Genomic DNA, 14,952 nt, shown 5'->3' with positions numbered 1-14,952 from the left:
CGCCAGGAGCCGGGTTCGTGAGCGGTAGGGAAGTGGGGACCCAGGGTAGGGGATAATAGCACCAGGCTAGGGGGGGCTACTTTACCCGGCTGGCCGAGTTGGATGAACCGTCGGTCAGTGCTGTGGGAAGAGCCCGTTAGCCTGGGGGCGTAGGGATTCCCAGTACCTTTCCCCTGGGGACATTTAGCTTAACCAAGTCCTGTGTTAGCCTTTCCCCAAAAGCTAGGCGACAGTCCTTAATAAACTGTTGGCGTCAGCCCCGACGTCTGCCTTCGCATCATCATTTACACCACAACAGTAGTAACTGGACGCACTGGGGTGGGGGAAGGACATCACACTGTGAAGAATTAACCTCAGCGTTGTGTATTGTTTGCTTTTTTTACGCAAAATTATTTGATCGTGTGTGCCTTGCTAGGGGCAACCCCTGTCAGCTGTGCAAAGCGTTATTTTATAAATTCTTCTAAAGACGTTCACGACTCACCTTGTAGAGTGTACAGGCGAATAAAAAAAAACCCCACACCTCCGGCGATGGCGCATGTATGGGTTGGTAGGGGTTAACCCTGTGAGCGTTTCGGGCATGCGGTTAACCCTGAGCGTTTCGGGCATACGCAGCTGCGTGCCTTGTCCCACCCAGAGTGGCGCGATAAATTGCACTAAATCACTAATGTAATTAATTATAAGTCGACAGACGTGAAAAAGGAACAGCGCTTGCCCAGCACGGGGCTTACAGCCTGGTACATGGCATATTTTTTACGTAAATCCACCATTTGAGCCAAATCCCACGCAAGCGCGAACGCAGACAGACAGACAAAAAAATACTTTTATAAGTAAGATATCGACAGTGAGCAATTACCAGATCATGGCTTTATAGCAAGTGTTTCATTGAAATAATTTATATACCAAAAATGTTGTCGCGACATACTATCAAAGATAGATTTATAAAATAAATCAGCAGTTGAATGATTCAAATTCATTTCTACATGCATATGTACAGCTTGTAAAAAAGCAGAACATGCGTGCCCACTAAGAAAGCAATGTACGAGCGGGATAAGGTAATGATTACACATTACATTCCTAGACTATATATACAAGCCGTCAGGATTTTTAAAGTTTTTCAAAACTGGCTATTGTTCCAAGTAAAATCCTTAACGCTCACATTTCAGAACGAATGCATTGATGGTTCAAACGGCCGCACGGTCAACAGGATATCCACCATTCCATCCAGGTGATGCAAACAAGTGCTATTAATTTGAACAAGCGCACAAGCATTTCATTTCATTGCCATTTTAACCACCTTTTTATAAAGCTGATTTTCCACATTTAAATTTTTCTTCTCCAAAAATGACATTGGGAAGAAAAACATTAACTGGTCATCCGTATCTAACACACTCGAATCATGGCCCCGGGGCCTCCCGATTCAGTTTGTGCAAAATTCAGCGATGTCACCACACGCCAACAGTATTTTGCTCGGTTGTCAAGACGCAACAACGGTACCCTAACTCTAAAATATACAGGAGGTAACACATAAGAAATATGCATCCTTCATCCAATGCCAGTAATTCCTTGTTCACAAGGAGACACCAAACGTGAGTTTCCCTGCCTCACGCAAGTCACGTTAAAAAAGCCATTGGCTTGGCTGAAACTTTGGTACCATGGGTCTATTTAGGTTCTTTACATTTTCAATTGAGGCTTTTAACTTTCCTGAATTTACCTGCAACAGGTTGTAGGCAATGTCTCGTTTCATAGGAAACTTTATTTCAAGCACAGGGAGGTTATGGGCAATTAAAATTGCCTATCCCAGCCAAAAGTGAACTGCAAAGGCCATATATTTCAGAAGCTAACTTTGCATTAGAACGAGACTACAAATCCACGTTTATTTCCTACTAATGTAAATCAGTATAAACCACATAGCAGAGTCTCTTGAAGACAAATAATGTTCCAAAGTGGCGAGGGTGTACTGCAACTTGCCAGTGTGTGCACAATACCCTGAAAGCTATTGGAAGCAGTGCAGATATTTAATGTTTTTATAAAAATGTCAACATTCCTAAAATAAACGTGATGGAAAAATTCCACAAATTAAAAACTGTTTCAAGATAAGCTTCTAGAACTGGGTCCAACTGTTCACCAATTGATCTCCATTTAAACAATCCACGTGATTAAACCCAGCAAATAGGTAAAATAAATTAAAGCACAATCTGTTACACAGGCACATTTATTCCAAGCGTAGCCAACAATTAACACATTCCTGCGGAGGGAGCTGGTAGGAACGTTGGGTTGCTCGGTCAATGGCCAGGGTCAACGGCGGCGTGGTGTATTCCGCAAATATGCCGGACTGTGAGGGCGGGCACAAGCCGGCGTGAGTAGGTTAAACGTTGCGTTTTATAAGGGCACCACGGGGTGACCAGCCCCTACCCACCCCTCCCCACCCAGCCCCACCCCTCCCATTTTATCCAGGTGTCCGGATACACGTGGAAGACATCCAGACACACAATCCCCTGCCTCCTGTGAATTAATCCCGGTTGGGCTTCCAGTCCACTACGTTTCCTACCAGTAATGCCCACTAGGAGCGCATTTGTTATATATCCGGGTGTCCGGATACACGTGGACAGACATCCACAGACATACACAATTAATCCCCTGCATCCTGTGAATTAACCCCGGTTTGGTTTCCAGTCCACTACGTTTCCTACCAGTAAAATCAAGTGTTGAGGTAACAATGTTACTAACCATAACCAATTAAGAACCAAGGCAACAGAATAAACCATGAAAGACAGCAGCACGCAAACAAACGCTATGTAAGGAATATTCCATTCAGTTTTGCCTGCATTACCGGGGGGGGGGGGGGGGGGCTGACGCTTACAGGCACGTCATTGACAGGCACTGCCATGTGGCCTGTCCCACCCCTTAACAGCCGACACAACGTACCAATACCTCACACCGACGCACGCGGATGATGCGCAAGGCTACTTGTGTTGCAAGCACGCCATATGCCCGTCAGTAATATTTGGGCGTGTGTTTTAGACGCAGATGACAATACCGTCATGCTGACCAGCCACAACTCTTCTGCTGCCGTCAACATGAATGGGTCTGGGTATAAGCATGGCACGTGACATGTTTATAATCGACCACTCTGCAGAAGTGGCTCTGTGGCAAGGGAAACTACACAATACACCCTGAAAACACAAATGACTAGAGACACATTTCTAAATTACTCCACTTGTCATACTTTTAAAATCTTGATTTTTTTTTTTACAATTATTTGAAGCAAGCCCAAGCAAATGTACAGCATAATTGATTTTTAAATCTTAAAATGACACATTGAATTTCACTGCCTGCATAGTGCATGATGGCCAAGATCATTTGTACCTAGGCTGGGGGGTTAGGAGTAATTATTGCGTGGTGGTCGGTCCTCAAAAGGAATGTAAAACCGAGCAATTGATTCTACATACAATATATAAAGTTGAAAAAAACAGTGTCGTCAATGTCTTTTGAAAATACATTAAATAAAGGCATGCAAAATAGGGGGGGGGGGGGGGCTTAAATATGGAGTGCATCTCTCGATAGCAAACGTTCCCTGTAACAGGTGGCTCCATGTAAGTCCATTTCTTTGTGTGTGTAGGTCCATGTGTGTGTGTAAGTTTAAATAAAAAAACGTGCGCGTGTAAATACATGCACACGCACGTGCGCATGCGAGTCAAAATATATGTGTCAGTCGATGTGTGTGCGTAGGTCCATGTGTGTCTTACTCAATGTGTGCGAGTCGATGTGTGTGTGTGTAACTCCATGTGTGTGTGTACGTCAATGTGTGTAAGTCAATGTGTCTGTGTACATCGATATGTGTGTGGTCTATGTGTGTGTGTGAGTCGCTGTGTGTGTAAGTCTATGTGTGTCAGTCGATGTGTGTGTGTGCGTGTGAGTCCATGTGCATGTCTGTGTCGATGTGTTTAAGTCGATGTGTCTGTGTGTGTGGGTCGATGTATGTGCGTGAGTCCATGTGTGTGTGTGTAAGTTTATGTGTGTCTAAGTCGATATGTGTGTCGAAGTCGATATGTCTGTGTTGTGGTCGATTTGTGTATGCGCAAGTCGATCTGTGTACGTCCATGTATGTGTGTGTTTGTGTATAAGTCGATGTGTGTGTGTAAGTCTATGTGTGTGTGTGTGCGCGCGAGTCGATGTGTGTGTGCAACTCCTGGGTGTGGTGTTGGCCACCCGCCCCCTCGCGTGCCGTGCCGGCCTTTATAGATGCTTGCTAATAGCACTTGCCCCTCCAGTCTGTTAAGGCTACACGGGGGATCTTTGTGTGTAACTCCATGTGTGTATCTAAAGTCGATGTCTGTGTGTGCGAGTCCATATGTGTGTGTCTAAGTCGATGTTTTTGTGTGTGTGTTGGTCGATGTCTGTAACTGTGTGTAAGTCCATGTGTGTGTCGGTTTGTTTTGACTGGGCAACGTCGGGTACTTCACGTTAGCACATTATAAATTATGGATGGCCTTAAACATTTATAAAACAATGAAAGTTATCAGGAAAGTCACAGTAAATTCATATCAAGTTGCAATTGAAATGATATATCTTTGAATTATTTAGGTATACGTTTCCCCACCCCCCCCCCCCCCACCTTAAAAATGTTAAACGCTTCTGCACTCCACAGCTCGGTAAAGAGAAAAAAACATTGAAGTAGTTGGGATGACAGCCTTTCAAGTTCACGTCACCTTCCACACCCAGCAAATGCCAGGTGCGTAATAAGCACTGTGACGATGCATAGTCTTCCTGTCAAAGGCCGTCTTCACGGATTGACAATGTTCACCTGTTTAATAACGTGGCTTGAGTTGATTTTATACATTTAAGTAAACTTGTGTGTAGTCTGGATTTGAAGCTTTCGTGACTGCAGGAATCCATACTCTTTGGTTCTTTCGGTAAAGTCACGGAGGTAGAAAAATACAATCGACCATCATCAGGTGAGACAATCACAGCAGGGAAAACTGCTGTGTGTAGTCATTTCTGGATAAATTTGTTTTTACGTTAAATTACAAGCGTGACCAGCAGAAATTAGATCCACTGTTTTGCTCTTGTGCCAGGTGAGGGTGGTTTGGGTAGGCCCTTGCCTCAGTCCTGTTGTTTTTAACTCCACTTTACAGGAGTCCGTATCCACTCTGTGATGATGAGACCAATGCTTGCGAACATCAGCAAGAACCCTGCCACGCAGAACATTATTGCCTGTGGACAAGAAAAAAACAACACAAATCCCCTCATAAATGCTCAGGCAGTTTCTCTCAACGAAAGCCAGTTAACGGCACTTGATGACATAATATTCAGATGAAAATACAGCAGAAATGTAGAATCTAATCTCAAATTCTCTTTTTTTTAATACCAATGTTATTATATTGCTTCAATTCAGTTCCTGAAGAAACACCAAGCCCCATAATGCCAAACAATATACAGTACAATGTGTAAATACATTGGGTAGCTAAGATGAATGCCTAGTTTCAAGTGGCAAAGCAGTTAGCTAAGCGGGGGATACTTACGCCAATTCTTTCTTTTAGAGATTGTGTCGCCAACTTCAAGTAGAAAAGTGAAGGCAAGACGAAGATGAGCAATGTACCTGCAGATGATCCTGCATTTTGAAAAAAATGTAAATCAGTTTCCACATACACGATTGATTGTAAAAAGCTAAACCTTTGCCAATTAAACAGTCAACTTTTAAATAATAAAATGTTTCAAGTTACATTTAAATGTAAAAGATGACTTTAACCTTAAGAAATGCACCACTGGTGTTTGAATCCAATTTTTTTTTAACTTGACATCTTGCCTAACAACCCACACCCGTTCACCTCCACAGACCCAACAACTCCAGGTCACATACAGTGAGGGAAAAAAGTATTTGATCCCCTGCTGATTTTGTACATTTGTCCACTGACAAAGAAATAATCAGTCTATAATTTTAATGGTAGGTTTATTTGAACAGTGAGAGACAGAATAACAACAAAAAAATCCAGAAAAACGCATGTCAAAAATGTTATAAATTGATTTGCATTTTAATGAGGGAAATAAGTATTTGACCCCTCTGCAAAACATGACTTAGTACTTGGTGGCAAAACCCTTGTTGGCAATCACAGAGGTCAGACGTTTCTTGTAGTTGGCCACCAGGTTTGCACACATCTCAGGAGGGATTTTGTCCCACTGCTCTTTGCAGATCTTCTCCAAGTCATTAAGGTTTCGAGGCTGACGTTTGGAAACTCGAACCTTCAGCTCCCTCCACATATTTTCTATGGGATTAAGGTCTGGAGACTGGCTAGGCCACTCCAGGACCTTAATGTGCTTCTTCTTGAGCCACTCCTTTGTTGCCTTGGCCGTGTGTTTTGGGTCATTGTCATGCTGGAATACCCATCCACGACCCATTTTCAATGCCCTGGCTGAGGGAAGGAGGTTCTCACCCAAGATTTGACGGTACATGGCCCCGTCCATCGTCCCTTTGATGCGGTGAAGTTGTTCTGTCCCCTTAGCAGAAAAACACCCCCCAAAGCATGTTTCCACCTCCATGTTTGATGGTGGGGATGGTGTTCTTGGGGTCATAGGTAGCATTCCTCCTCCAAACATGGCGAGTTAAGTTGATGCCAAAGAGCTCCATTTTGGTCTCATCTGACCACAACACTTTCACCCAGTTGTCCTCTGAATCATTCAGATGTTCATTGGCAAACTTCAGACGGGCATGTATATGTGCTTTCTTGAGCAGGGGGACCTTGCGGGCGCTGCAGGATTTCAGTCCTTCACGGCGTAGTGTGTTACCAATTGTTTTCTTGGTGACTATGGTCCCAGCTGCCTTGAGATCATTGACAAGATCCTCCCGTGTAGTTCTGGGCTGATTCCTCACCGTTCTCATGATCATTGCAACTCCACGGGGTGAGATCTTGCATGGAGCCCCAGGCCGAGGGAGATTGACAGTTCTTTTGTGTTTCTTCCATTTGCGAATAATCGCACCAACTGTTGTCACCTTCTCACCAAATACTTATTTCCCTCATTAAAATGCAAATCAATCAATAACATTTTTGACATGCGTTTTTCTGGATTTTTTGTTGTTGTTATTCTGTCTCTCACTGTTCAAATAAACCTACCATTAAAATTATAGACTGATAATTTCTTTGTCAGTGGGCAAACGTACAAAATCAGCAGGGGATCAAATACTTTTTTCCCTCACTGTACCTGGAGAGAGTGCATAAACAATTCACAACCATATTCACTCTAAATTGTGACAACTGTTAAAATTGTGGAGGTAGTGAATTTTCACACCCCTACTACCATCTATGCCACCCGCAAGAGGACGCAGCAATAAATAAAAAGGCCATGAAAAATCAAATCAAGGCACACTCACCTATGAAGCCAAAAATCTCTCGGATGGATGGCACGAAAATGACGAGCAAGATATCAACCACCAGGAACGATACTGCGATAATAATGTGCCTCAACCAACTGAAGGTTTTGGTGTGGAAGAACAGCTCCTCGACTGAGTTCCGCATCTGCATGTGAGAATGGGAAACACCGTCGCTAACATGTCATCGACAGAAGCACCGCAAATCCCGACGCTTTCCAATTCACTCCAAGTCACTTGCTGGCAATCAATCGCCCGCTGATCACTCTCCTACTATCATAGTTACTTGCTAACCATGAACCTCACTCACCAATTCACTCCAGTTACTAACTCACCAACGGTCAGTCGCCTGCTTACACTTCTATCCCTAATACCAACAATTTTCCCATGAATGTCACTCATTGATTCTCCCCAAGTTGAAGAGTCTGTTTATCAAACTAACCATTCATTTTGTTTCATCCATACGGTGTTCAACCACAACAATGCGGGTCACAACACTTCTTTCTGCTTCCTTCGTATTGTTTAGCTTCGGAATCATGCCATCGTCTCTCCTTTCTCCAATTGTTAAGAATCATACAATCTTGCAATCTTGCTTAATTCAAGAAATATTAACGCTTATCCATTGCTCCTTGAATCGTGCTGTTTGATGCTAGCTGCTTGGCATTTTGGGCCTTTGGGTCTGTTCTCAGCAACAGCGATAATCCAAAGCGGGATTGTCAATGATCCGGGGCTCTCGTACTCTCCCCAGATATTTTATCTCAGATTCTCATCCATGCATTCAGTGCATAGCGATTACAATTTTAAGAAAAAACTATTTTAAAAATTCTCAACTGCTGGAACTGCGAAAGGACACGTACCGGGAATAACATGACGGGCACAGTGAGAATGACGGCGATGAGCACGGCAAGGCGCACGAGGAGGATGACAATACTGAAGCCGCCCAGCTTCACAAACGTGTGCAGCAGCTCTGCTTCTACGCCACCTGGCAGGGGGAAATGCGCCACCACGAGAATGAGCGACGTTATGGGAATACTGTGCACGAAGTTTCCTTTACGAAGCTCCCAGGACGTTGATGGCGAAATGTCAGAGACATGCCGAGCAACACATTCGGGAACCCGAAAGCACACGAGGTCGCTTTCCGCGTGATATCCTCATTCGTGAGTGGTGGTTTTCCTCGGGGTACTTCCAGTTTCACACCAGATCTAACACTTATTACATGTACCTAACCAAATATCCCAACGCAGCCTCCTCCTGAAAAAAGTTGAGACCTCGTTCTTCCTGGGTAAAATGGCCATTTTATCAGTCTTGTACCTTGCAAAAAAAATTGCATGAATTGGGAATGGATTATTTATTGCTTTCCAATTAGAGTTTGTCTTCAGAAGCATGTAATTGCCAGTATGGAAGCAGACTAGGAGCTGCTCAGGCAAATCGTGATTTTTTGCTGTAATTTCAACAAGTCCCCCCCCCTCCTGTTTAGCCTAAACTTTCTCGCCGAAAACAATGCATTGCAATCTTAGTTAAGTATTCCACTCAATTAATTAACGTACAAAGTGAAAGCTATATCGCTCGTCAGATGATTCAAAAGGCCAGTATTATACCTTGTCTCCTATTCAAGCAGCACATTTATAAACTCAGCTCCCATGGCTTTAAACCTTACCATAAAATGTTAAGTAGCCAAAGATGGCCGTGAGCAGGTACATTCCAAGCATGGCAAACATGGATATATTGGAAACTTGCTGCATTTTCTTCTGGGTGGGTCTGCAAAATAAGAGGCATCATTGTCAGGGGCTAAACTAGAAATCCCCCAAAAAAACAAACTTGACATAAATACCGTGACAATAGCATCCACACCTACGCTGGGAATTGCTGTGAAATCACGAATAGTCAAACACTAGATGAGATTATAAAGTTAATTTTCAAGAAGACCTGAGCCACTAATGTCAGAATACAATGTGATTACAAAAACGTTTGAAACGATAAGTACGGAAAACGCAACCTATACATCAACGCAAAGCAATTCCAAAATACGAATTTATTTCGCTATGTGGTCCTGGAGCTGCAAGGGCCCGTGCAGGGTTCTTACTCCTTGAGCTCCTTGTAGATCGGCAGGATCTCTGGATGAGCCACGAACGCAAACATCAAGATCGGGATGGCGTACGCCGTCTGCGACACGCAAACCACACACGCAGCCGCATCTTTAGCAAAGCATTCAGAGAAGTTGGGCCCATCGCAAACCAAACGATTTATAAAACAAATTTTAAGTAGCCGCTCGAATACGCAATGCCACCAATGCAGCCATTCCACACGCTCACCTTGAAGTTGAACAATCCGAGAGAAATGGGGCAGGTGCCACCCAGCGTCTCGTTGACGTGTGTGTCGTACGTGAATGTGTACACTTCAGTTTGGTTCGCCGTGGTTACTACCCAGCAGGATATCTGGAACTTCTTGATGACGATCTGGAACATGATACAAAAACGCACACCGGACATCAAATGGCTCGTCAGGTCACTGCTTCAGTGTGGCATATAAATTGCACATTTGAGTCAGAAATGCAATCTAGGCATTGGTGAATAGATTCTTGAATCTTAACGCCGAATTCAAACACTTCATTGAACCTCTGGGGTGAGATGTTCAAGAAATATATGCTAAGGCGATCACAACATCATTACGCTATTGCACTTGTGAGAACAGTAATTGTGATTGGACATGACAACACCTTGCTGCACTTACCACAATGAGAAAGAAAACCATGCAGGCCAGAGAGAAGCCGCTGGTGTACCCAAGCAAGCCTGCAAGGCAAGTTCAGAATACATTCCATTTGTGATTGTAGGCTCCCATCATAAGCGGCTAGCAGAGATAATTAACTGTAACTGGCAGCAGCTACACATCTGCCACTTTGTGAAGTCACTCAAAAAAGTAAAACACTATAATGCACTTAAAAAAAGCTGCTAGTGTGTATGTTGAACTTATTTTGCACCATAGTGTAGTCAACCGTGCTAATCAGAGGTGTGCACAAGGTACAGGCCTAAAATGCCAAGCAGCCATCAACAGTGATATTGAAGGTTTAATAGTTGAGTTAATACGTTTCTTGAATTGAGCAAGGTTATAAGGTAATGGGAAAGGGGACAATGGGATGGAATTTAAACGTCGAGCAGTGCAAAAAAGCAAAAAGAGAAGTATTGAGACCTGTAGTCTGGTGGTTTAACACTTAACAGATGATGCAAAACAGTCAGTCTCTGGTACTGAAAATCCTCAACAAAGAAAGCAAGGAGTGAAGTTCATGGAAACAGCAACTATGGTAGTAACGATAGAAGAGTGAAGACGCAACTGGCCGTGGATGAGCGAGTGACCAAAGTGAATAAGTTCTCGATCATCAATTAAAGCAACTGCCTGAGTTTACAGTGCTTTGTCAATACATCGTTGGATCAAGGACCCCCCCCCTCGCTCAGTGTTGATCATGGAATTGTTTGACCATATTTCACCAGTGCGGGTTGGGTGGAGGGAGGGGGGCACCCTGGGGGAGCCGTTAATCGTTTCAGATATCACTCGCCACCCTGAGGTAGCTGTAGTTGGGCATCAAGCTCAGGGTCACCAGATTGTTGGTGGATTTTACTGCACCACCCACTCCACCCGGTACAAAAATGTGTGCAGCAATGTTTAAATTCTGGAATAAATGTGCATTCCTCAAGCAAGCTTTAGAGTTAACATTTTTACAATTCTCAATATTGTATCGTCTTCCATAAATGCAAAAAAATATACCTTTACACGCAAACAAGCAGTGGCACTCACCGATGTTTCTAAGTGAACACAAGGGGAGGATAACCAGAAATCCAACGATTACCACCAGAACGTTTCCCTTCAACAAATACTGTACACTGCAGGGGGAAAAAAAACATAGAACAAGACATCAGGAAAATGCTGCTGTTATTGAATATTAACAAATATATTTAAGTGTGACACTTGGAATAACATCCAAGTAAACTTACAAAATGTATTTTTTACCTTATGGGAGGACACTCGGTTTACCGAGAGACAACATTCAACATAAACAGATACACGTGGAGATAAAATCCTCGCCATACAAACAAGCCGGTGCCAACGTTTATTTAGTCAAAGCAAGCACGGCATGGCACTCTTGTGTCAACAACAAACAAAACTCTGAAGTATGACCGTGGCCTCGAAGACTATGCTCTGGCCCAAAAGAAAGAACATTCCTTTTTTCCCCAAAGCAATATCTTCTAACACACAATTGCACAGCATATACCCAAAGGGACAACAGGAGAAAGCCAAACAAATACAAAAACATCCATTCAAACAAATTGTGTCATCAGTTTAAATGTATATAGAAAACGGGAGGTGGTGAGTACTGTAAATAAGTGGGTGGTGTTCGGGTGATACGAGGGAGCATGTCCATTGTGAACGCTACAAAGAAAATGAAGAATGTCGATAAAATAATATTCTGAGGTTATCCGTTGAAACTATTACAGTAATACCTTTCCATCCATTGAACCTATGATCACATTTAAGTATTTAACCTATTATTAACTAAGTGGGGGGGGGGGAATAAGGGATGATGGGGGGGCAGGGAGGGGGTTGCCAGGAAACCATTTTGGGAAGCTAGTCTGAGATTCCTCTAGGAGGGTACCTAAGACGGCGCCCATACTTTGACAAAACATTACCTCCTTCCATCTTAGTTGGGTACCCGGGACAATTAGATGTTGTAGACAACACCATCTACCACTCGTTAAGATAATATCCGTGAAGAAATTTGTAATGGATCTCTCTCAATGGGGCTGTAAGACATGGAGGGGATTTTTTTCACATCTCTTATCTCTCCTCATTTGTTGGGAGAACGTCCTAGGATGATAAAAACTGATCTGGACATTTCATTTCTTGAATGGTGACAAACAGGAAGGCCCACTCTACCCTATCAAACGCCTGTTTTCCGTCAAGGATTACTGCATACGATTGCGTCGATTGGTGACCAGGCAATGCCTCTCTCCCTTTTATGATCCCCTTTTGGGGAGGTTGTATCAAGTCAAAAGGATTCCTTCCAGTTTAGGTGATTGAGCTTTAGTAAAGATGTTATGGTCAGCGTTCAACATCGAGATCGGCATATAGCCACTATCTTGTCAGATCTGCACCTCCCTTGTGGACCAGTGTTATTTTTGCTTTCTTCATTTAGGAAGGTAGCATGCCCTTCTTTACGGAGTCTGACAGGGACTAGCAGAGGTTTGAGTAGAGCCCATGGTCTTATAAAACTAGACCTGGGAGACCATCTGGCCCAGTGTCTTCATTAAGTTTACCAAGTTATAGTCGAACGTTCTCCCTTTTTAACACTTTCCTGCACCGACCAGAATTCTCAGGATCAATGCTCAGACCAAGCCCAATCCAGCTGAAACTCAGATCCAACAAGACCAAGCGCAAAGGTGACACCACGTGCTGCTCTTGTGTACACTTGTCGATACTTGTGTGCACACACAACTACTATCATCGTGGCTAAAAGCAGCATCGCTGTGTCCATGAAGGTGGTTATTGAATAAGGTCTGATGAGTGTTTCTGCTAGAGCAAGCACGGTTACATATTGCCTTGGCAGTGTTCAGTCTTTCCATAGAACATCCAGTCAACTTCCCACAGGTGGTATTCATGTTAGACGCTTCAGTTAAATACAATGGAGTTAAGGACACATCGTTTAAGGACATACCGTAAGTTACCACTTACTGTAGTAATTCACTTACTCATACGTTACTTTATGCTGCAGTTACAAGACTGGGCGGACTTTCCTGGAGGGGATTTCTTATTTACCAAATTTTTTCACATTTCGCCATGACACGATATTTCTCAAAAATGGATACTATGAACACTTGATCTACTGGTCTATATTGCAAATAATTTTGACAATGTTTTCAAAACACTGCACATTGAAATACAACCCAAGAATTTTGTCCAACCAGCCAAACCAGACCCGTCGCTTGAAATATACAGTTTGTTCGCACTACAGTAACAAATGTAAATAACTGTACGACCCTTTGAATCATTCAAATTAATATCACACACATTCGCCATAACACTGCATGATGACGTACATTGTGCTATGTTCTTCCACTGGTGCATTTAGCAGCGATTTTAAAACTTCTGGCATCTCGTACTTTACAATGTAGAGGTAGCTTGACATAGCTGCGGAAGAAGATCAAAAATTAGTTGCTTGGCTTCCAAACGAGCTTTTGCTGCATTCATGCTGTAGAACAGAACATGTCTAGTGCGTTGCATATTCATTGGTTAAAAAACTATAATTTTCAGAATTCTTTGTAGAAGAAATTTGCCAATAACTTTGAAAAAGCCCACTGCACATGCCTGCTACCAAGGACAGCATTTGAAAGCACTTTACATAAAATAGATCTACTCACCGCCAATGTTCTGCACCATGATTGCCGCAGCTGTTGCAATCTTTCCTACATGCTTGTACGCCAGAAATCCCAATTGCTCATACGACTTTGTACCTATAACAAAACACGTGTGAAGCACAGACGTCATATTTTCATTAAAATTATCATTAAAAATTGGTCACGAAACTTCTCTATATCCATGTACAAAACCCTTAACTTTCATTACTTGTGTTAACTTTTTGGCACCCCACCCCATTCCCACACATACATCGAAGTGCACTTCACCCCAAAAAAACCATATCAGTGAGAGAAGAAATCAATAGCAGATGCCAACCTTAAGCAGCCAAGTCACTGGGACTTCAGGCTTTACAAGCGACATGTGGCAGCAATGTGGAAAATTCTAACCTGAAGACGATATTTAGTCATGCGCTTTAAATGGCATCAATAGCCACGTACAGAGTTTTGCTTTCCAAAATGGGACGTGCAGTGTTTATGGTCGCATTACAAATTAAAACCCAGCGATGTACATACCAACTGTACACAATTATGCTCATTCATTAAAATTATTCTGACCAGGTGAGCGCCCGTCGAGAAAGAAAGCATCCTATTATCAATATAAACCTACTTCAATAAAACAAGGACAAACTGAACTATAAAATTACAGCTTCTGTAATTACATCACAAGCTAGTTTTAAGCCCAGGGGCCGATGAAGAGAAAATTAAATAGGCTAGTTGCAAGTGTTCGCGTGTTGCATATCACCTTGGCCTTGTCAGGCACCAATGGCCTCCAAAACATGGAGGATTCACTTAATGGGCAGTAATCAACTTAGAGAGGACAGTCTGTGCAGTAAGAGTACACTCCAAGAAAACACAAATGGAAGTTCAAGGGGGCTAATTGAGACACTACAAGCTTCATGGGGGTCTTGAGAACAGTGTGCTTGTTTGTGTTATTTGTGGCCACGAGATCCACTGCTACAGTAGGAGCAGATCGAACACAGCGTCTGAATTCTCAACATCTTAAGAAAATTTGGAGCAGTGGTATAAAATTTCAGAAAAAATAAGCGTAAGAAAAGATAGGCAGGAATTTAACAAAGTTAAAAGAAACTACTGAGATCAGTTTAAGAACGGCCAAGTACACATTTAAATTGAACTGTGATAAAATAATGTCCACAAAAGTGTTGCAATTGTACGGTGTTGTTTCAC

General features: G+C 42.9%; 1 protein-coding gene across 2 annotated transcripts in view; it reads right to left on the bottom strand.

Moving 5' to 3' along the window:
• Positions 1–802: 802 nt before the first annotated feature.
• The window catches only part of LOC142924565 (sodium-coupled neutral amino acid symporter 2-like), a 30,387-nt gene continuing 16,237 nt past the window's right edge, over positions 803–14,952 (bottom strand). For both annotated transcript variants that reach the window (XM_076067031.1, XM_076067032.1), the window contains exons 6-16: positions 13,771–13,863; positions 13,450–13,540; positions 11,153–11,238; positions 10,094–10,152; positions 9,676–9,819; positions 9,447–9,526; positions 9,021–9,121; positions 8,221–8,345; positions 7,367–7,511; positions 5,523–5,611; positions 803–5,214 (exon numbers count right to left, since the gene is read on the bottom strand). In XM_076067031.1, coding sequence (XP_075923146.1) covers positions 5,119–5,214; positions 5,523–5,611; positions 7,367–7,511; positions 8,221–8,345; positions 9,021–9,121; positions 9,447–9,526; positions 9,676–9,819; positions 10,094–10,152; positions 11,153–11,238; positions 13,450–13,540; positions 13,771–13,863 — 1,109 coding nt within the window. In that variant the 3' untranslated portion in view covers positions 803–5,118. The remainder of the gene's footprint in view (positions 5,215–5,522; positions 5,612–7,366; positions 7,512–8,220; positions 8,346–9,020; positions 9,122–9,446; positions 9,527–9,675; positions 9,820–10,093; positions 10,153–11,152; positions 11,239–13,449; positions 13,541–13,770; positions 13,864–14,952) is intronic.

Source organism: Petromyzon marinus, chromosome 14 (assembly GCF_048934315.1).
Source record: "Petromyzon marinus isolate PM22_M1 ecotype Great Lakes invasive population chromosome 14, UKy_Petmar_22M1.pri1.0, whole genome shotgun sequence".
NCBI lineage: Eukaryota > Metazoa > Chordata > Hyperoartia > Petromyzontiformes > Petromyzontidae > Petromyzon > Petromyzon marinus.
The sequence above is the reverse complement of the archived record's forward strand: the minus strand, read 5'-3'. Positions and strand labels throughout refer to the sequence as shown.